Genomic DNA, 24,488 nt, shown 5'->3' with positions numbered 1-24,488 from the left:
CACAACTATATAAAACTATAATTAATTGCTTATTTGAACAATTTTTACTTGCGTCACGTCAAATGGGATGTCTTTTAAAACATTTAGGAAAGATGATTGCACTACTACTATGAATTTCAATATTTTGTGCTAACTTCCTATCATCCAAATAACTACAGGGGAAAATTACGGAGAACTGTGACTTCTTTAGTTGGACAGACTGACTGACAAATTCCATGGTCGAGAGTGATATGGAATGAATAGTATCCCTGGAGGCGGTATAGCTCGTGACATACATCATCAATATTTTAAAAATAATATTATCATATTATTAAATGATATTTTAATAATCTTTGTCTTAATTTTAGTAATAATGATATTCATTGTTAAGCGAGGTATATATTTTTTTATTTTGTAATGTTATGCACTAGATTTTTGCTTCTAAAGTATAAAACATATTGACATGATAGTTCTGCTGCAAACAATATTACTATACAAGGGTAGAATAATTATTTATTCAGAAACAGTTGTAGCATAACTATTGTCAAACAATAAAAAAATAAATAGACAATCAGCTTATCCGCAACAATTTATTATTAACCTACAGTTGCCCTAAACAGACCCAAAGTCTCCAGCATTAAGTGGATTGGAGGCTTCTTTAGTTGAAACTTTCTACCGATATTGTCATCTCAAATAATATCATGAAGGAGGTGTATGGCGTAAGATATTTGTTTTATTTTGCAAGATTATTGTTGAGTTGACGTCCCCATAAATTATAGAAATATCTGACATTATACAAATTATGGGCAAATAAAGTTCAATTAATAATATACTAAGGTATTTTAAAAAATGTTAAGACTTGCTGGGAATAAATTTAGGGCATGCGGTTGAAAAATTGAGAACAATTTGTGATGAGTGAGAACTTGTTTTAAGCAAATTGAACCCGAAGGCCGCAATAGAGAAGGGATCTCTTCAATCTGCACATTGTGCGTCTGACTGGTGAGAATTAAGTCGAATTCATGGCGGAAGAAGAGTTGAAGAAATCGAGGTCGTCCCTGGACGCTAAATGGGACGCCTGCCTTGACCTTACCGTCCGCCGCGTCGCCTACTCGTCTCTCGCCGGAACCATGACTGGACTCCTATTTTTTCGTCAGCTCCTCCTCCTCCTTAATGTTATTCAGTTTCCTAACATCAGCAGTTAGCTGAAATGCTTTTTTTCTTTGATGGTCTTTATGCCCTAGTTTGGTTCGGGCCTTTGATTTGGATTTTATGGGGTTTTATATATGCAGGGAAAATTAATTATTAGCTCGAGAGGAGGTGTTTAAATTGCAATTTTTTACTGTTATTTTTTCTAGTATTTTTGTTGTAATGATTTGGGTGAGTTAATACTGAGTCATTCATGCATATTATGTTTCTTGCCATGAGCCGGATGCTTGTCAGTTGATATACGATGATCTTAAAACTGTAAGGCGGACGATATGATTTGGATCATGGTTGTAGATGCTACAGGTCTAAAGCGTCCGAACTTATACCGAAACTAGTATGATTAATGATTGAATTACACAAATTTTCACCTTTTTTTATATGAGAATTTACATACATAACACGGAAAAATTCCCTATTTCGAACTCTAACATTTATGCCATTTTTTCTGAACTATTGAATCTTGCATTTGCCGGTGTCATGATCAAACTTGTAGGAATTTGACCAAAGTGAAAAATACTGTTTTTTTGTTGTGAAATTCAAATATTTGGGTGAGAATGTTTATCTTAAAAAGAAAACAGATGTAAGAGGGTTTTATTTCTGTAATTAGCCAAGTTTACGTTGCCATGTATGTAACTGCCCATTTTAATTAACTATTATTCCAGACTAGTGGCTCAATGTTTAATAGCATGCCAACAAAAGAAAAAATTATAATATTTGAATTATCTAGTTTTGATTGAAATTTAGATTCTATTACGTCTAAAGACTCATTTTCCTTTGTTTCTTTATATCTTGTAAGAAGAATAAGAAGCTTTAATATCTTCTATTCAATTCCTTACCATAGTCCAACAGAGCATCGTCCCCCTCCCTTTTTTTTTCCTTATTACAATGGGGTAAAATTTCTATCGCTTTATAAAAGGATCTGAAAATTTTGAATGTTTTTACTGCATTCCTGAAAAGCTAGTTCATGTGGCAAATGTTGAGGCCATAGGGTGCCCTCTTTAGTGTTACATATTGAATTTTGATATTTCTTTCTAAAATGATTGATAATACTAAAATAAGCGAACAAAATGTTCTTCCCTTAAGGTAGATATGTGTTGTTTGCTAGATTGAGGATAATTATTTTCATAACAATCACCCTCGAGTTTTTCATTTATTAACTTTCTATATCTACTCAGGGAGTCCAATAACTCGATGGGCATCTGTAGCTTTTGGTGCCGGAGTAGGCCTTGGAACTGCATATACTGAATGCTCTTACATATTTGAGGGTTCTGTTCCAAAGTGGACTTCTCCAAAGATTTCAAGTGTTGCTTATGGTTCATCTCAAGTAAGAAACCTCACGTTTAAATACTTTTTTCACCATTTGAATTCCATTCATTTTTAATCCATTTTATTTGTTTGTAACAAATATTGATTTTATATTGGTCTTTATTCGAACATGTTAATATCGTGATTTCTTTTGTTCTTATTTCCTTATGCATAACTTTTTATAATAAGAAATTCCTGCTTCTCTTTTATGCATGTCATTGTTTTTATTACAGCACACATATTACATTACATTTCTGGCCACAATGTCTTTGTTATTGTTTCAATGGATTTATCACTTTTAATGCACAGCACAATGTCTTAGTTCTAAAGTTATGCGGAATCTAATTATTAGTATAGAAACTCAACAAATTGTATCTATAGTTGTCTAGTATTGATAAACTTTGAATCTCATATGAAATTATAATTCAACTTGCCAATTCATTTAAATAGATAAGTATAGAAAATTTGTCATACTTTCGGCTAGATAATAGTATTCATGTTATGAGCTTGCTGAAAATGGGAAAAAACCGAGATTTAGATGAACAATAACTTGTTATAAATTGAGTACACTACCCACATTGGAGGTATGCAAAGACATTTGGTAACTTCTTGGTTTGTCCTTTTCTCACAACCAAGGGCGCCATTATGTTTGATGGTTTTATATGAACTTGGGGATGAATATAATGGATCGTTAAGGGGGATTAGTTGGTTTGCTTCTTCACGCAGCATTCAAGAAGACGGAAAGATTTTGCACTAATGTAACCTTTATCTTTATCTTCTCAAAATGAGGCATTTCTAGAATATTATTATAAACATAGTTAGGATCATTTAGGATTTTGATAATTTATTAAATGAAAAAAGTAGGCATGGTGGATTGATCTCTATTTGCACTGTGTGAACGCATCATCTCTTCTGAGTTTAACTTCCTTGCAAGGCTACAATGAAGGCATAGGTAAGGTTTCCCAATAATTCTGATGGAGCCTAAAGTGCAAACAACATGAAGCTTTGAGGCAAAGTAATTGGCACAATATAATGCTAGTGTTGGAGGTGTTTACTTATTGGAGCATTTGCAAGGCGTATGGTTGGTACCATAACAATAGTTGGTGAGATATGTTTGTTCTGATGGGAAAGTAACTTTCATGAAATAGTCCCAACAGTTATTCAATTCAACGCAATCTCAATGCTTGTTCGATTTGATTAAAATCTAAAAACCATCCGCCTTGTTAGCACACTAGAAAATTAGTGAGGGCTACTATTTTTGATAGAAAGTTCAGACTCAAATCCCATATAAAATAGTGCGCGAGTAAATTAAATTTACCACAATCTCTATAGACTTTGGGTTTGTTTTGTAGTAGTAAGTAATTTTAGTTGCATGAAAGTCTTACCATATTTCAAATTTGATCAAGTTATGCTTATTTTTTCTCCATATGCATTACATGAAAGTTAGTCTTGCTCGAGTTTAAAAGATGATAGAAGGGAGAAGCCAATGATGCTTCAACATATCAGATTAACCTTGCTAAAGATAAGTTATATCATGTAAGTTGTGCTAGATAGATGAAGACCGTCACACACACACACACACACACACATATTGAAATATTATCCAACAATAGTATGTTGATACATTCTAACTTTTAGATAGATTATGAAAGTATTTATCATTGTCTAAGATTTTTCTTAAAGTAACAATTATAAATATGATTTTTGGCAAGATTAGTGTTTTCTTTTGAAAAATTGACATGCAAAATATTTTTAATGTTGCGAAAAAATTTTTAGTATTCACAAAGGACGAGGGTTCTAGATGAATCTATTAAGCAATATTGTTTGATTTTGATGTAACCATCTTCCATGTGGTTACTCAATTGTCATTTTCCATATGCCTGATATTGCGGTGGCATTTTGATCATCATTATTGCCATTCTTTCAATTATTTGGTGTTAATTTTGTCACACCCAGCTAGCCAAGCCATGGAAGAGCTTCACAAAACCTAGCATGAGAGTGTGAGTTGAGGATTAAGAAATAGTTTCAGTCAATAAACATGTTATTTTAATGTGAACACAAAAATTAATCATCTGAGTGTCTAAATCCAAAATTTTCATAATAATCTTTCTATTAAAAAATAAATAAGCCATGACTACGATATTGAATTAAATAAATAGTTTAACCTTAGCTGAATCCAACACTACACCTGAAGCATGAGTACACAAATCTCTTATAACCGATGCATCGCTCGCCACCTGAAATGCATAAATTTTATGGTGTCATTTTGTCAAAAAATGACTCAACAGGTGAATCCCACTGAGTAAAATATAAACGACAAGGTGCAGGGCACAATATGAGCAAAGAAGGGTAAAATAATAAATTATTTGTCATATCATAAAATTTCAAACAATATGTAAAATGAGATTTTTCTAATTGAGATTTACCTAATGATGCTCAATAAATAATAACAGAAAGATATATATATATATATATATATATAAACAAATGATCGTTAGATCCACATGCCAAAATATCCACTCAAGTAGTACTAAACCCTGAAACAGGAAAATGTAGGCATCAATCCTAAGGAAATCCAATAAGTTTATGTAGATTTTCCATTATGTGGACCCGTCGGTCCTGCCGGCCAATATCAAAAAGGGTTTAAAACCAACATATATATCTTATAATAATTATGTATATTTCATACATTGCATGGCAAACATATTCAGGAATATCATTAGCAATGAATCATTGTTATGCATATATGACATCAATTTATAAAAATGAAAGGCTTTGCATTCAATAGGGGTAATTAGAAGTTCTCTATTATTATTATTATTATTATTATTATTAAAAATGTTCTCTTTAATCAATACTAAGTATAAACTATCATATTTTCAAGTGTGCTTGTATCTAATTATGAATTGAATCATTTAAGAAAATACCTTGAATTAAATGACAAATCATGATGATTGTATTTTTTTATTATTTAATTTAAGAAAATTTGAATTGTATTATCTTGTTATAAAGTTGAAAAAAGAAAGTTCAAATGTTACATTCACATTCCTTTTCAATCATAGAGAAGTATTCCAATGATTATTTTCTATTTAATACGTGTTAAAGATTAATTTAAATTCAATTTATTTCTTTCTCTCTTAAAATATCTCTCAGAACTCACTTGATCATTTATATAATTACTCTGTAATCATATAAAAGTATACATACATAGGTGAAATAAATATTAGGATTAAAATTTGCCAACCAAATTATAATAAGAACATAAAAGTGGTGATGATAATGATGTGGGTTGGACAAAAAGTAAAAGTAGAAAATGACAAACCTTTCTTCCTCCTCTTCCCTAGGTTTTCTTAAATAGACTGGTCGTGCCGTCAAAGTCATCTAAGACATCTATTGCAAGATCAATGCTTCCCCTCGCTCGCACTCAGAAGCCTTAGTCAACCTCTAATGTACACAAAAAGATAGCTTGCATGTGCTTGCCACTCTCCTCTTCTCAGTCGCTCTCGCTTGCCTAGCCCATGGACCATTTCTCACAGCCACTCATTCTCTCCCTCGAACTCTGCCGCCTGCTCTTCCGCAGCCTTGCTCTCCCTCTCGCCCTTTTCTATTGCCCTAGAATTCCTATTTGGGATTTAAAGAGCCGAAAGGAAAGAAAAAAAAACATTGAAAACAATGGGCCAGTATAGTTCAAGGGTTCAGTTGATGGAGGTTCGGTTCAGATTATTACAAATTTATTGAATCGAATTTCTCCATTCATCATTGTTGAGTATTGTTTATGATTTTAAGTCTATTTTTTGACAAATATTTCCAATCAACTTATCCCCATGTTGTATGTTCTTTTTTCATTTTTCTTCATAATCATTTTACATTAATTTTTCTAATCAATTATTGGTGTGTCTACCATCCCATGTTGTCCGCAGCCCAATCATTCGGCCCTATTTTCCATAACATTAGATGCTACTCTCATCACCCCCTTAATATAATCATTTAACAATCTTACCTTCTAATATAGCCACACATCCAACGTTCTCATTCAATACTCTCTTTCAATATAATTTTTTAGCAATCTATACTTTTTAATATTGCACACATCCAACATTCTCATTCAATACTCTCTCAATTTGGATACTAATGAATTCTTTATCGCTTGGTCTAGTTACATCATCACTACTTGAAATGTCTAAGTTGCTCCTAGAAAACAATATTTCTTAACCTAGTTCAAAAAACAAATACTATTTTCAGGTTTGGAATTGTAAATTCTTTTCATTTAATTTTATTGGGTCATTCACCCTGAAAACTTCGACACACCCCTGCATCGCTCTTATTTTTTTTCTTTTTATGCAGGAAATTTTAAATTTTTACAATCTTTCATAATCATTGGCATCTGTAGTTTTTTACTAGGACTTTTCAATCTCTTTTCAAATATCAAAATTTGGCTCCTATTCTAAGCACCCTAATGCTTTCATGCTGCTAGAGTCAATGTGTGCTGGAAATTTGAAGCTTTGTCTTCTTATGTCCTATCGTAATCGGCTCTCTCTTTCTTCCTATGTTCTTTTCGTTTTTGGTCCTCTTCCTCATCTATAGCTTACATCTCTTCCCATGCCGTTTTACCTTTTCCTCCTTGCTATTTTCTTACTTTAAAACATAGACATTAGAAGCAACATGATTTGCTTTGCATGACTATGACACACATGGTTCTGTATGATTTCTTGAGTTATAAATGAAAGTGGAATCCTTATTTTATTTTCATCTATAGAATTAACCTAAAAATTTAGGGTTGGTTTTAGGAATCCTTATTTTATTTCATTGGGCGTTTGTTGATATTTTGGAAAACATTTATCATATAGAAGCATCATCCTTTAAAGTCTTCATTGTATGAATCTGTACGGTACTCTTGTTGCTGATCCCATCTCTTTAGGAAGCTAACAACTCGAAGTGTTCTTGAATCATTAGTCTATTATCTTTAGAGTTCTCAGTTCTCCATTGCTCTCTTCTATTGTCCGTTGAACTTGTTTGCTTTGATTAGTTCGTCATTGTGGAGTAGCAAAGTTGTGAGCTTGTACTGGTTGATTGTTCTTAGGCAGAACATTAGCTTCTTTTAGTCTCAACTCCTGCTAGGAGCTTTAGAACATCCAACTAGTTGTTTCTTACTTAGCCTCAGTGAGATTGAACTCTCTCATCTCCATTCTTTGTTTCGTTTCTTGCTTATTGTGAATTGTGAGCTCTAAATTTTCATTCTTCTCTTTTTCTTGTTTAGTGTTATTTGGTTGGGCTATGTTTTTTTTTTTCCCAACAATGAAGGTCTTACAATTTACTAGTTATGATTTCTTATTTAGCCTAAGGATTATGAAAGATTTTTTGATGCCCTGAACCTAATTTCCCTCCATATTTTGCAATTAATGTTTATGTCTAATGTTCTATGAAAATTGAGGTGCTGAGATATTTCTTGTTGTATGTTCGCCATCTTCATCATCATTAGCCTCATAACAATTATTTGTGATATGCGGTATGAATCATTCCTCATTTATTATGTCGAGTAATATATATATAGTGCTATTCATAATCTAAGAGATATGATCAGTCTAGTTTGGAATGATCAAAGCTCAAAAGATATTTAAAAGCTCAAATGTGTCATATCGAATATGAAGAAGAGAAGTGGATCTAGATAAAATTTGAAGTAGGATGACAAATACTTTATGAAATTTTGAAGTTTGAGCACTAGTTTGGAATTTTTATGGAATGAATTTTTATCCATGAAATATGTAGTAGAATTTTATGAAGGCCTTCGAATAGAATTGAAGCTTTTTTGACTTGCCAGCTTCTTTAAATCTAGACAAAAGTTATAGCACTTAAGGAAAGAAAATCCTTTTTGTTGATAAGAAATCCCAACTTTTGACTGTTAATTAGAATATCAAGAGCTTAGCTATAGAGGAGCATGGCATTAATCCACGGTGTCGCTATCGTAAAAGGCTATGGTTCAAGTTTAAGGATTGCTAGAAGTAGAAGAAGCCCAATTGGTAAGATTTAAAGGAAAAAAAAAAAAAACTCATTATTACAGAAGTAGTTGAAGTAGTAGAAATGATTGATGGATATTATCAAATCATTCCGTTGAAAGTAAAGATTGAAGTCATTAGGGGTTAATAGGTGTTGAAGGATTGTCGTTTGAGGAGCAAAGGAACTTGGACCGTTGGATTGTGATTTAGGCCCCGTTTGGGGCAGCTTATTGGGAGCAACGGCGTTTTGAAAACGCCGTCTCCGCCGCCTCCCTGTTTGTTTAACACGTTCGCACTGGCGTTCCTCTCCCGCACGGCGTCTCGTTGGTTAAATTCCTTTACTCCTTCGACGTTGTCCGAGCTCCGCGTCCCGCGTTAGCCATCCGCGTTGCCCTAGGAATTCCGGAGGTGCCCTCGATCTCCCTTGCCTCTTCCCTCGCTGGTTTTCTTTATGGTTTGTCGTCCTAGAGGAGATCGAACCTTCTTCCTTTCGAAATTTTCGTTCCTGATCATCAGGTATCCCATTGATTACCCTAGCTGTGAGCCGTGAGATGCTTTCTTCTCTGATATTCTCTCTGAGCAGTGTTGATGTATGAAATGAAAATTTTTATCTTTTTCAGGGGAAATATGATGAGATTAAGGGTTTTTAGGTGTTGCCCAGTTTAGATCTATGACATTAGTTGTTTTGGGGATCCTGTGGCTTCTGGCATTTTCTCTGGTTTTTCGGTTTTACGCATGTTGAGAGTTGTTTTGGGGATCCCGTGGCTTCTGCAATTTTCTCTGATTTTTTGGTTTTACGCCTCTTGAGAGTTGTTTTGGAGATCCTGTGGCTTCTAGCATATTCTCTGGTTTTCGTTTTTACGCCTGTTGAGATATGTTTCATTTTCTATGCCCCAATATTTTGGCATTTTAACTGGTTGTTGGATTTGGGTTGCTAGCTGCGATCCTGAATTTGATTTTGGGCATCTGTTTTGTGGTTTTGGCGATCCTGGATTTGTTTTAGCTGTTGCTTGTGTGGTGGCAAATTATACACTGACTTTCTGTTATGGAGTAATTTGACATAAGGGAGTCTTGATTTGGTTGTACAGTGGTTTTCATCAGTGAAAATGCTATTAATCCATGTCTTCGAGCAAACTCCTAGAATTGTGGGTGAGAATTCATTACCTGAGGATAATGTATATTCTAATGCATTTGGAGATCATGATGGTGAAGGTTTGACTGATATGATTGCTTTAAGGGAGTCTCTCACATATGCTATCTGTGACTGTTGAGATTATAGGTTTATATTCATATACTTGTAATTTTGGTTTTTGTTAAAATATCTTGATCTGAAATTTGGTTTTTTTATATTTGGTTTTTTTATACACACATGACTTCTAGGATATCAGTTACGGATAGAAGTATTTTGTGTTATTGTGGACTATCGTCTCCGTTGCTCCGTTGCTCACATCACGTCAGTCTTATAGCTTTGGGAGGCAGTTTTACGATTGTGTCAAGGGTGTTTCAGCTCGTTGCAGTTTCTTCCGGTGGGCTGACAGTCCCACATATTACACTTCCAACAGTCATGGGAATGCAATGTTTTCCGAGTTTGATAGTGCAAATGAGGAGAGACGTAGCCAAAGTTTCAAATTAAATATTTTAAAATTTCTCATTGTAGTTGTACTTGTTTTTGTACTTTTTTTATTTCTTCTGATACTTACGAGAATGTGAGAACTGTATGTTATCTTTTAGAACTGATCTGTGATGATTGTATGCTTCTGCACTATATGCTTCTGCACTACCAATAAACTATTCTGAATAAGCTGTCCCAAACAGTTTTAGCAGACAGAGGCAGGAATGTCATTTAACCACCAATAAACTAATATGAATAAACTGCCCCAACCAGCAGACCAGATTATTCTGATAATCTACAGATTATCAGATTCTCAGAATATCAGCAGATTATAAATAATCAACAGCTGCGCCAAACATACCCTTAGAGATTAACATTATTAAAACAAATTTTGAATTTTATCTGAATATTTTTGTAATTTAAATTTAAAATTTAAAATAGGAGTTTGTTATGATAATTTTTTGTTTTATTTTGGTTATAATTAAGTATGATTTTTGAAATAAGAACATGAATTAAATTTCTCAATTCTTTCTGATCTCTCTCACAATATCTTGTCTCCTATTGTTGTCAGCCCTGATCAGCCATAGAAATACCTTGCTGTTTCTAGCAATTCTGGCAGAGGGATAGAAAACTTGCTGTAACTGAAGGAATAACCTTAGGGGAGAACTTAGTTCCTTGGGGGCTGTTTGGTTGGCTGCAAAAGGGGTTTATTACATCCCTTTTGCTGTGAAAGGGTGTAGGTGTTTTGAGATTTGGGACGTTTGGCTTAAAGAATTTCAAGTAAAGTGTAAAATAACAATGCTTTTTGAATTTACTCATTTCATTTTCTTTGTATTTGAGAATCAATGGATTTAGGCGAATTCCAATTGCACAGCTCCATGTAAAGTGTCATTGCCAGTCCTGCCGCCCATAGATGCGCCATCTGCTGCCCGCCTCTCGCTCACCAGCCCACCAGCTCGCCGCCCACCTCCTGCCACTGCCGCTGCCTGCCTCTTAGCTCGCCAGCCCACGGACGCCGCCTACCGATGCCCACTGCCTGTAGACTACCGCTGCAGCTTGCAGCCCGACTCTACTGCTCATATTTTACATCAAATTCAATTTTCTTTGAACCAAACAAGAAAATGCAACAAGAAAATGCAAAGTCCTATATTTATTTTACATTGTACCAAACACCTTTAAAAAATTTCAAATACAATATATTATTTGTATATTACATTCATTTTACACAGCATTACTTTTTCATCCGACCAAACAACGCCTTAAAAGTAATCTTTAATATAAATACTCATAAAATTTTGACCTGTTTGAAAAGACTTTCGAACATCCAATCATGATTAATAATGGTTCTTCATGAAGGGGGGTTCTATATTTCTCTTATTGTAGGAGTTGGTGGTAGAGGTAGGGTTATATATCTCTGTGTGGGTGTCTATGGCTGATGGCTGGTCTTTTGAAGGTAGGGGCTACTATACGTATTGGCAGATGAATGGTTTAGCTCTTCCTCCCTCTCTCTCTTTTCTCCCACCCTGTCTATCTCTACCCCTCTCTCTTTATCTCTCTCTGATGACTTATTCAGTTGGAATTAGATGCTGAATAGTAATAGTGGAAGATGAAGGGCTTCATGTGCTTCATCATAAGCAAGTTTCTATTCATGCCTTCCAGGATCCATCTATGAAAGTTTGCCTTCTTATTTCTAGTGGTAGAGTACTGGTCTTTCCACTATGGATTTGATCTCCCCAAATACTCTCTCTCAGGTGTTACATTTTAAGAATGATATTAATTACCATCAAACCTTGAGCCAATGTAATGCCAACAAGGTTAGCTCAACGTTCTTCGGGTTTGTCTGTTAAATAAGCAAGCTAAATTATTTACTTATTTTCAAAATTTACATATGCAGCACACAATTTTTATGTATTTACATATTTCATACCTAAACTTTTGTATTATATGCATAGCATTATGGTGTTTTAAACCTATTCATGAAAATGTGTGTTTCACTTTTAAAAAGTGATAGTAGTATTATCTTTTGATACGATGCTAAAGTTTTGAGTGATGTGTGTAGATATGAAAGTTTAGGTGGGAGATATGTAAATAAATAAGAATTGTGTGCTATGTATATAAATGCCCATTTTTTTGTGAATTTGACTCGTCTGGTTGTCAAGCTGAACACTGTTGACAAACATACAACCTGTTTGGAAGTTATATATAAAATGAACCAAGTATTGTAGTACAGAAATTCTGTATGCCTCAGTTCACATTATTTTTTTCATGGAAGATTTACATACATACCATTCAATTCCTATGTATTTACATATCTAACACCTAAACATCAATTTTTACATTTATGGTATCTCACATATGCATAAAAAGGTGTCTGTTCACTTTTTAAATGTTTAAGGACTAATATTTTTGTTGTGATATGAAAGATTTGGTTGCCAAAAATGTGAAAAGTGCAAGTTTAGGTATTATCTTTGTAAATAAATAAGAATTGGGTGGTATCTTATGTATTTAAATGCCCTTCTTTTCTTATATAACTTGTCCTGATGCCTTGGAAACTTTACTTAAGTCGCTCTCTCCCTTTCTCTCTCTCTCTCTCTTTTTTGGCATACAGGAACAGCAGAAATGAAGCTTGCCAAAGACTGATGTCATCAGTATCTTCTTTTCATCTATATTTTCTGCTTGATCAGTCAGCTGCTGCTTCATTTTCTCTTGTATCTGAACCAGCTTTCTATTGCTATCAAATTACTGGAGAACAGTGAATATTATGTATTTCTATCTTCAAATTGCATTAAGTGAATAATACGGGTCTCTTTTAAAAGTTCATGAAATGAATGTTTTCTATTGTTTTTGCATTCCTTCAGCAAAATATTTATTTTGGAGATGATTTTTGGTAGCTTGCTCTGTGACTATATGTACACGCATGCATATACTCCACAAAATGAGTCGATCGGTCATGGCGAGAGCAACAAATGAACATTGTGACACAACACGATCAAAATTGGAATGTCTTGAACATGCTAAAATTCACCTTGAACAATGCTCTTTTAGTAGAACGAACTCCACCGTCACATTCAGAACATTAGAGTTACCCAAAGAGGGGACTTTCATGTTTAAAAGGAAAGAGCACGGTGAAAATGAAGGCGACAACGCAACGCGCTTAATTCAAACTCAAATTATCACGATCGTCAATGAGATCTCCAAAATGATTTCCGATGATAAAACGAACCACAATAGCGCATCTTAAATGTCAAAACTCCCCGAAGAGAGGTGTTATTTGATTGAAATGGCAATGTATGGTGAAATCAACGAGCAACATGTAACTTTGGACCCAATTCATCTCGTTAATCGCCGAAAGTTGTTCACAACCTCCGATCATAAAACTGATCGTGTGAGCGTGCTTGGAACGTCTGATCTACCTAAAGAGAATATCCATATTTTGGTACATCAATAGATGACAAGTAAATCAAGGCATCTGCATATATATATATATATATTATCACGCCTCCCTTTCTCCACTACAACAGGAGCAAAGAAAGCCATTCCGTCTGCAAAGCTTGCCGATCTTGTGTTGATAGAGCCAGTGATTATGTGCTGTGTTACAGAATTTGTATGAAATGTTAACACTTCAAGATGCATCCACACCATCAGATCAACTAACCATACTCTAGAGGGACACCAGTGGGCCTCAGTGCTGAAAATAATGAGTGAATTCGCTCTAGTTAAGAATATTCCGTTGTGTTATAGAAATATTTCATCTGCGTTATTTATAAAAAATGAAATTATTCGAGTATTGAGTATTATATGGTGTTATTCGATTATTTTACGGTGTTATTAGAATATTTTCCCGCGTTACTTGATTTGATGTTGTGTTATTCGGTATACTCCCCGTGTAACTTTCACTATGTTATTGGAATAACACAGTCCAAAATCAAATAACGCGATGAAATATTAATAAGATTTATACTTGAATTTATGAAATCCCAGCGAATATAAAAAATACGCAGTGGCTTTATGAAATATGGGATTTAAGGCCCAAAATCTGGCTTCAATTCACGTTAAATCGAAGAGAATAATTTAATATATTTATGATTTACGGGTTTACTAAAGCTTATCAATGTTAAATCCTGCTTGCCGCCAAACACGACCTAGGTTTAATGCAAGACATTTTATGTCATTGAAGTTGATTAATTTTCTCAAGCTCTATGTAAATATAATACCAAGCTTATAATTGGGTCACTTGTTGTTATTATTATTAATTATTATTTTAATTTGCTTTGTTTTTTTTTTCAGATTATTTTTTTATAAAAGAATTATATTTAACTTTCTTATATATTTATTAGTCAACAAAATAATAACCTCACAAACCTTGAGGGGAAGGCTAGGACAATGAAAGATAAAATGATAATTCATGAGGGGCAAAAGACCAGATCTACCACTAGCCTATGATAGGCAGGCTTTCGTTTGCCACTCATCTCTAACAACATTGTTTGGTAAGCAAGGGAATTTATGAAATTTATATAGTTATATGAGTGTTTGATGAATATATGAATGTTAATTTTTTAAATAATAAGGATTTGGAAGACATATATGAAATTAGTCGTTTAATTTAAACTCTTTATGGTATATATATATTCTTTGCTTTGGTCTAAAAATAACAAAATGAGTTGCAATAAATTCTTTCCTTTGGTAAAAAGTTAAAAAATAAAATATTTCTTATGAAATATATTTTTAAAGTAAATTTAATCAATAAAAATAATTTGCATAAACAATCTATGTTTTTAATTTTTATTTTTAGCCATAATATATATATATAAAGCGACGCCATCCGCCTATAAATCTCTTCAGATAAGGTAAAGCATTCAAATCCCCGCTATTTCCTTCATACAAATCCCTATCCCTCTCGCGCCAAATTTCTGCATGGCCGCCGCCTCCGGCCTGTATGCAACTCCCCGTATCTACTTCCATCTGGCAAGCAATTTGCTCTGTCCAATCTGCGATGAATCTTCTCAACAGAGAAGAAATCTTAAATGGAGGACGAAGAGGAGGAAGGCGGTGCAGCTTTCCATTGCCGGCGGTGAGTATTTGGTCGAGGAGTTTGGGTGGGGAGTGAGGAGGATGAGTGAGTCGGTGGATGAAATGAGGAAGGTGGCCGATGTGCAAGCTGAGGCATTCCATGTGCCTGTTTTGTTCTTTAATGATTTCTTCTTCGAGTTCTTCAGGGTAATCGATGCTTTATTTTTTTTCTTCTGTTTGTTTGAGTTCATCCGATTCTTATTTGTTTGTGGTTTGCTATTTTTTGATGGAATTTATTTTGCTGGATCGTATCGGTGGAAGATAAGCAATTACTTCAAAGTGAATCATGCTAAGGTTGTAGCAGGAGATTGAAGCTCTTATAAGACCTCTTACGAAATTGGTTTAAAGAGAACCTGTTCTAATGAACCGAATGCTTGCGTCTCACATTTAACCTCTCTCTCTCTCTCTCTCGTTAATTGGCGGGGATTAAAGCTGATGCTGCAAGATTGACAACATAAGATAGAATAGAACCATCCCTGTTTACCTGGTTGTTTACCAAGCTAATTCACTTAATGAGGTCACTCCAAAATTGTAGGCTAGGGGAGTTTTCTAAGGGAGGTGAGTACCCTCAACGAATAATATGGGCAAATGCTCAAGTTGAGAAGTTCTTAACCTTAAGGGAATGTTCTGAACAAATATGCTCAACAAGATAATGAGTTCATGTAAAGACTCTCAACGAGTGGAAACTTTTTGGATCACTTGGTTGAGTTCAGAAGCTAAGCCATTAAGAGCCAAGTAAGGCTAGGTCTTAGGTGACTTCTTAGCAATGTGGCTTGGAGCGACTACTTGATTACCTGCACTTTAGATCACTTTGAGGAAGTTAGTTTTATTTTGAAGTGGTTCAAACGGATTTTAGTTTAGAAGATTTTCATACATACAACTCAATTCCAATGTATATCTAACACCAAATGTTCAATTTTTACATACATGCCACCTTACCTCTGCATGAAAAGGTGTATTTCAATTCTTTTAACTTACAATCGTGGTATTTCTGATGTGATAGAAATTATTTGGCTGGTATAAATGCAAAAAAAAAAATAGTTGTTAGTTATGTAAATAGATAGGTTTGGATGATATGTATGTAAATGCCCCTTCATATATGTAAAAAAAATTTAGGTGTTAGTTATGTAATTAGAAGATTCTGTAGTTCCTGTTGCGGAGTAGAAAGTAGAATTTGAAGAAACCATTCCAACAGAGAAGTCTCTTAAGAAAGTTCTTAGGGTAGACATTTTAGTAGCCAGTATTAAGAGCTACCTGCCAAGATCAACTTCTTGAAAAATACAAAAATGAGTATCGAAGTGTGTGTGGACATTTAAAGCACTAAATTGGACGAGCATGTAAACACTGTTAATTGTAAAGTAGAGAATCCCCCAGCTTAAACGTTGAAGTTGCCTCAATTAGGTGGTGGCAAGGGTCAAACTCACCTATTGCAAGTTGCCTTGTTGATCTTATGCAAGGAAGCAACATTGTAATCCTCCTCGGAGAGATCAAGTAGCTTTGGAAGAAGTATTCTTTAACTTGAAAGGATAAATCAATTCACAACTGGGGTTGATTTCACACTTTGTTAGTTGATTTTAGCAGGCTTTTTCCCTTGAAAAGTTGCTCTTGACATTAGATTCCAATGCTTCCTAGGAGAATCTACCTGATCTCTGTTTTATGAGTTCAAGGGTTTTGTATTTTGGCAAAACGCATCCCATGGAGCAAGGACCTAACCCTTGAAGATGTCATTCTTTCCTTTATTTCATGATTTCATACTTACATCATGCAAAGCAAATGAATTTTAATGGATGTTTGCTTTTCTTCTGATTATATCTATCTTTATGAAAAATTGAGAAATGTGTAGATCTTACTTTCATTTATAGTAATTAGATTGATTTGACATGACCGACAAAAAGTTAGATTGTGTTATTATCTTCATCCTCTTTGATGAAATCTGTCATTTACTGTCACAATCCGACCCGGGTCTTGGAACTTATCAAGGCAGGAACATATGGTCGGACGGTATGAATTAAATTTACTTTATTCAGTTACTTTTTAAAAGATGGAAGAGTCACTAGTCGATAAACTAAAACAATATATTTAACTTTACCTCATTACTAGTTGTCCACGTCTTCTATACTCGTTCTCATATCACTCATCTTTTAAATCACTTAATTAAACCTGAAATATTAATCTAAAATAACAGTAAACTAAACAATATCATTGAATGCTTGTACTCATAAACTATAGTAATACAAGAAAAAAAGAAGCAATATACATGTAGGACAAGCTTTTAATAAACCAATAAAAATATTTGATGTTATTCAAAAAATCTTACTATATCAATAACATATAAATATCATTATATATTTGTATAATCATCACAGGAGCATCGTCAAAAAAATTGTGTTAATTTTGACTTATCAATATTAATATCATTTTTCATATACGTGCACGATTATTTTAGTATTTTCTCACTAGCACCGTCAAATGATGACTCAATTATAATCAGTCATGCACATATAAACAGTCAACATAAATATATCAGTCATGTGTTTATCACATTCAATTTAACATATCATACACAAAATGCATGAGATTAAATGACTACAAATATTCATAAAAATATGATCGATAATGAAAGAAATAAAATATGTGCACATGTTATTAACTGTAAAATAGTTGAGGAGAAATAAATTATTATTATAAATTAAAAGTACGAGTGTCTACTTTTATTGAAGATTAATTTGCTATTTGATTTCTCTCAACTGGACATCATCGCACACCCTCGACGCCGCCACTGCCCTAACTCCTGTGTCATCCTCCACTCGTTTGCACGCCGCTCGACTCTCAGGGTCTCTCCACTCTTCAATTTATTGCACAAAAAATCATTTCGTATCCCGACTTCTCATTAACTCTCCCTTCTATTCAGTTTTCCATCTCCTCGCATCTTTTTCGGTTACCGACTCGTCTTTTTCCCTCCATTTCTTCTCTCGGGTAACTAAAACCGGGTGTTGCACTTACTACGAGAGATTGCATTGAAGTCTATACGTCTGACCAAGCAATAGATGGTTGTTCACGCCTTTTGCTTGAGCTTTCAGAGTTCATTCACTATGATGATCAACTTTTTGTAAAGATTTGTTTGTCCAATTAGTGGCCTTGATGAAGATTTTGAGAAGTAGCTATTTGATTTGATATGGCAGTAAGTAGGGCTGTAAAAGAGCCGAGCTTGAGCGAGCTTAGGATATGACAATAAGTAGGGCTGTAAACGAGTCGAGCGTGAGCAAGCTCAGACTTGGCTCGTGTTTAGCTCTTTCGAAATAGCTCGTGTTCGAAATCAACTCGTATTCGAAATTGACTCGTGAACAGTGTGTTCGTGTTTGACTCGATTTAAATATTTATGTTCGATGTTCGTGTTCGGCTCGATGTTCGGCTCGAAATTGACTCATAACCAAATATATACAAAAGAAGGTATTAACCACATTACCACACAAGATGTTATAATTTAAACTTAGATATAAATATATATAATATATTATTATATAAGTTATATATGTAATATATTATTATATTTTTTTTAATTTCGAGCTAAAACGAGCCGAACACGAGCGAACAAAGAGCTCTTCGTGTTCGGCTCGTTTTCTTAAACAACGAGGCAAACAGAGCTGTTCGTGAACAATGAGCTTTTTTGACTGCCCTAGCAATAAGGTCTTGAGATGCTCTTTTGCTTGCCAATTGGGCATATTTATGGCTATTTGGCTATTTATGTCTTTCAACTTCCCTTTCTTCCTTTGCCTCTTTGTATTCATCGATTTTCTTTCTTAATTTTGTTCAAAGATGGCAATTATTGTGCTGGATTGTCCAACAGATTTTGCTATGGTGGAATAATGATTGAATTTATGGATAAAGATGAAGCACATGGGTGATTTTTTTTGTGAAATAAAGTTGCCAGAAAAATATTCTTCAATATTTACATACTCAATTAGGTGTTGGATTTAAAATTTTTGTGTGGAAAATAACCTAGATTTTATTTAAGAATCAATCATGCTAAGATACAAGAAGGATAAAGAAGTTATCTCTTTAGGAATTGAAGAATTAGTGCGAAGAGAACCTGTCCGAATATCTTTTAAGTTAAGAAGGATGAGTTGAAACGAGTTAAAGAAACATAATTCAAAGAAAAAAATATATCTCAATTCAATTTTAAGGAAATCAATGGATCAAATTTGATGTGGCAGTTTGAACTGAGTTAATCAAAGACTATGGTTGATGCCATAGATTTGGTGACTTGATACAACTATGTAAAATAAAGTAGGTGATCCTGCTATAGTTGGTTGTTTGATGGGCAAGTTTGCTTGGTGAGTTGGAGAGCAACTACGTGAGTTTCATACAACAGACGAGTACTTTTGTGCGAGTTCTTTAGACGAGAACTTGTTGATCAACGAGTAGTCCGGACAAAGCAAGTTGGGCTGTCAAAACGACTCGTTGTTTGTGAACAACTCGTGTTCGGCTATTTCGCTAGGTTAACGAGCTTTCGTGTTCGGCTCAAAATACTACTCATCAATTATATATATATATTTGATGTGTAATTTTTTTTTTAAATTTAATTGACTACAAGGGTACAAAGATTTATAATCAATTAAACAATCATTAAATTAGATTTAGATAATGTTTTAATATGAACAATAATTTTTAAGTTTTTCCCCAACCTTTAACATCTCATGGCTACGGGATTATGGTTGCAAAATGACTCTTTGTTTGTGAACAGCTCGTGTTCGGCTCGCTAAGCAAACGAGTTGAACACCAACACACTTTTTGAGCTCGAAATATAAACAAACCGAACATGAGCTGAGCCTGGGCTCACTTGTTCTGCTCGTTTACACCCCTGCTCTTAACAAGAGTACGAAAACATTTTAGACCTATTAGTTGAGTACAACAACTAAGCGTTAATGTCAGCGTTACTGCCAGATCTTAATCCAATTAAGACTTCGAGAATCTTTTGAGCTTGATTGAGACGCATAAGGATGTGCATATTATTTCACATGAGCTTAAGAATATGCTTATATAATAGGAATGAATTTGCACGGAAAGCAAATTTGCTTAGGGCTCATTTAGTTGCTTGAAGTCAGAAATTTTGTTTGTAAGAAGGCTGAATTTACTTGATTCTACATTGTAATTAGTAATCAATATTGATTCTTAGATCCATACAAATACCCTCAAAATCTCTAGAACGTAATGATTTCATTTCGAAATACAAAATTTGTGGAATGAATTATCATCTTCTGAAATATATTTTAATTATTCAAGCTATAAAATGATTTCTCAGGGCAATTTGAATTAGGATATTTGAGATATTTGAATGGATTGCTGTTGTTTTGTAAAATTAATAGAAATGCCTTATATTTATTATCTTATGGCCAAGAATATCCTGAGTGAAAATTTTCCACTTGCATTATATCCAAATGCTTGATGATAGGATAAATTTTTTTAATAAAATATGCATAATGCCTTGGCAATACCACTTGCCCAATGGTATAAAGTTGAATAAACTTGAAGACATTTGTGAAGCTTGTTTTTAGAGGATTATTTTTTGTGTCCATATTCTATGAATGGATTCTTATTTAAATATATTCTCATAACTGCATGAATTGAAATGACTGCCATGTCCATCTGTTTGTGAGCTCAGCTCCATTAATTTGGCCTGGATAATGATTCAACGTATGTCCTCAATCAACAACAAGCTACTTAGTTTACTTCAAAAATAAAAGGTGCATTTACATACATATCACACAGTTCTTATGTATTTACACATCTACCAAATATACTTTCATATTTACTTTTTAAAACACTCAAACCTTATACATCACATAAAAAAATATCACAATTATTAATTTTTTAAAAGTGAAGTACTTTAAATGCATAGATTTATGACACCAAAGTTATATAAGTGTAAATATCAAACTTTAGGTGTTAGATGTATAACTAAATAAGAATTGTGTGGTATGTATGCAAATTTCCCCAAAAAAAACAAGGTAAATTGCAAAGATGTAATAAAATTATTGGGTGTGCTATGTAAAATGTTCAGAAATAAATTAACTGATGATATTTTGTGCCAATTTTAGGTGAGGATATGCACATAATTCATTGGATTGGAAGCCTTCCCTTTTATTTTGTAGAATATAGGTTTTATCTCATAAAACATAATTTTCTCTCTTGCTTTAAGATAAATACTTACAAGTAATGTCTTGCCACCTAAAGATTGTGGGCATGTTCTCACCAATAGGTGGCTCAATATAACGTTAGCCTTTTTTTTTTTTGCAAGTTCGCATTGTGCATACTTTCTATCCAACAACTTCAAGAACACAACAACAACAACAAGAAGCCTTTATCCCACTAAGTTGGGTTGGCTACATGAATCTTTTTTCTTCATTTCTTCATTGTTTCCTATTCTTTTTTCTTCATTGTTTCCTATTGAGTGTCATATTTTCATTTAATTCTAAAGGATTAAGATCATTTTTTATACAATATGCCCAAATCGTTTTAGGTCTACCTATGCTTTTCTTAATATAAGTCGAATCTAAAACATCCACTCTCCTAACAGGATCACCAGATGGTCTGCGTTTAATGTGAATGACCAAGACATTGCCATTGCCAGGTCTTGAGCTCAGGATGCGAAAAATATTAAGTTGCATCAGGTAGTCGACAGCTAGCGTAAAATTTTTGTCAAAAAGTTATGACATAAATCCTTTAAATCATTGTGAGAACTTCAAGAACACAACTGTCTTTAATAATCTAATATATAATTTAGAAGTTGCTAACCATATATTCCATTATGTTATCTAGTAACATTTCTTTGTTGAGGCATTTACGTACATACCACCCAATTCCTATGTATTTACATGTCTAACCCCTTAAACTTTATTTTTTACATGAATGCCTCCCAAATCTTTCATATCACTTTAAAAATACCACCATTTTAACTTCTAAAAAGTGAAATGCTTCTATGTAAAAATTAAAGTTAGGAGTTAGCTATGAAAATAGATAGGAATTGATTGGTAGTTATGTAAATCATCCTTTTTTGTTAGATTTTTTTTATAGCGATTCAACCATGTATGCATCCGAGTTTAGAACTACTGCAGATTTTTACATTAACATTGCTCTGCTGTCTATGTTCAACAAGGAATGAAATTTATGTATTAGTATTTTATTTTTCCAGCTCTTTTAAATGTATTTATTCTTTGTGAATTTTCTTTTCAACTTCTCTCTCTCTCATTATCTGTACACAAAAATATAGGCTGAAGTGCTTTCTGCCCTTATCTACAAAATCAGAAATTCACCATCAGACAGGTTTGGCACTCATATCCTTTTTACATGCTCTACATTTTGTCCAATTAATTATTACTGTGTTCTTCTAAAAAAAATTTACTTGTAATTTTAACTATTAACCAATGGTGTGCTAACTAGTTGATTGAAGAATATTGTTCATCCTAATTATTCAATAGAATTTTTTTTGGGGCTAAAATTGTGGTGGAAGAGCATAATAACAATATTGCAGTATGTTTAGATTGATTTAAAAAATGAATTGGAGTTATCCATGAAGAAATATATATAAATGTTACATCTCTAGGACTAGATGACACTAATATTAAGATTTATTAGATGGTTGTTGGAGGCACACTAGTGGTTTGCTAATAAATTTTTTTTTAACAGGTATACTGTTTACCCAAATATACTGTTTCCTTAACAGGTATGCATGCTTAGTTGCAGAGTACATCTGTGTACCTGATTCACTACCTCAAGTTGTGGAGAGGCTTGCTGGAGCCGTAGATTGCACTGTTCAGAGGGATGAAGATGTTCTTAAGCATCTCCAAGGTGCAGAAGAGTACCTCTATGTGTCTGGCATCGCAGTGCGCTCAAAGTTTCGGTAACTACTTAATTCATCAATTTATTGAACTTAGTCTACGTAGATTCTATCAAAATAAATCATATTGTGCTAAAATTTTAATTTTGTGTTTGATATATATATATATATATATATATAGTAGCAGCAGATCTCAAATGGATGATAATATATTTAGGATATTTTGGAAGGTTTATAGTAGAAGTTAATAAGTTTAAAAATTAATGTAGAATTCTTTTATGCTTTTGATGCCTGAGTTGCTTATAGCATTTGTTAAAATGACATCAGGTTATCATATGTGATGCTAACCCGCCTAAATTATCTGAAAAAAAAAAAGTTGTAAGCGTACCATGATTCAAATTTAGCCTGAATAGAATTTCTAGTTATCAAGTTTGCTGTTCAACGAGTTCAGTATATGACTAATCAGTTAAAATTTGTAGGATTTACAGACATACCAATTAAGTCACATGTATTTATAAATCTAACACCTAAACTTCAATTTTGACAGATAAGCCATCTTATCTATGCATGAAAATATATCTTTCACTTTTTAATAGTGAAAATGGTAGTATTTTTTATTTGATATGAAGGATTTGGGTGGTATAACTGTACCAAGTTTCAGTATTAGATATGTAAATACATAGGAATTGAGTGGTATGCATGTAAATGCCCCTTAAAATTTATATTGCACTTATGGCAAAGTAAATCTAATAATTATAAAATAAATGTAGACCACCCAAAATTTATCCAAAATTCCTCAATATGTATAAGACTAACAAGATATGTTCGATATTCAATCTTCACCAAATTTAACTTTCATCTCAATCGGATCGTTGGCACAAAAAATAGGTCTGGATTAGCATTAAAACCTAATTTGGATCAACTTGGTCCAAAATATTAAAAGTCTGAAACTGCTTCTAAAATCACAGGAGGCAGAAGGTAGGAACTGTGCTGCTCAAAGCCTGTGATGCTTTGTCACAGCTATGGGGTCATGACTATATTGCTCTGAGAGTCTATGAAGATGATTTGGTAGCCCAGAAATTGTATTCTAAGGTTGGTTTTAAGACTGTTTCTAAAGATCCACATTGGATTACTTGGATTGGAAGAAAAAAACGAGTTCTAATGATCAAATACTCTGCTTGATCATACAATTTTTATTTAGAAAAATCATGTCTTGCAGCTTATGTTATATATTAGGAAGATTTACAAACCTTACACTAAATTCCTATGTATTTACATATTTAAAATTTAAGCTTCAATTTTTACATACATCACTTTATCTATGCATGAAAAGGCGTATTTTAATTTTTAAACGTTAAAATGATGGTATTTGTGCTGTGCTATGAAATATTTGGGTGGTAAAAACATAACAAAACAAAATTTAGGTGTTAGATATGTAAATTCATGGGAGTTGAGTGGTATGCATGTAAATGCTCCTTAAATGGAA

At 33.5% G+C, this 24,488-nt stretch overlaps 2 protein-coding genes across 2 annotated transcripts; both read left to right on the top strand.

The window, feature by feature from the left end:
- The first annotated feature begins 869 nt into the window (after nucleotides 1-869).
- On the top strand, nucleotides 870-12,935 carry LOC110021559 (MICOS complex subunit Mic10-like). Its single transcript, XM_020720096.1, has 3 exons — nucleotides 870-1,128; nucleotides 2,361-2,509; nucleotides 12,704-12,935. Exons 1-3 carry the CDS (start codon nucleotides 999-1,001, stop codon nucleotides 12,716-12,718), a joined length of 294 nt encoding a protein of 97 aa, XP_020575755.1. The 5' UTR covers nucleotides 870-998; the 3' UTR covers nucleotides 12,719-12,935.
- Nucleotides 12,936-14,951: 2,016 nt separating this feature from the next.
- Nucleotides 14,952-24,236, top strand: LOC110021588. The gene is made up of 4 exons (XM_020720147.1): nucleotides 14,952-15,312; nucleotides 22,436-22,488; nucleotides 22,889-23,065; nucleotides 23,971-24,236. Exons 1-4 carry the CDS (start codon nucleotides 15,010-15,012, stop codon nucleotides 24,182-24,184), a joined length of 747 nt encoding a protein of 248 aa, XP_020575806.1. The 5' UTR covers nucleotides 14,952-15,009; the 3' UTR covers nucleotides 24,185-24,236.
- Nucleotides 24,237-24,488: the final 252 nt, after the last annotated feature.

Source organism: Phalaenopsis equestris, unplaced genomic scaffold (assembly GCF_001263595.1).
Source record: "Phalaenopsis equestris unplaced genomic scaffold, ASM126359v1 Scaffold000135, whole genome shotgun sequence".
Lineage (NCBI taxonomy): Eukaryota > Viridiplantae > Streptophyta > Magnoliopsida > Asparagales > Orchidaceae > Phalaenopsis > Phalaenopsis equestris.
This window is presented reverse-complemented; position numbering and strand designations above follow the sequence as displayed.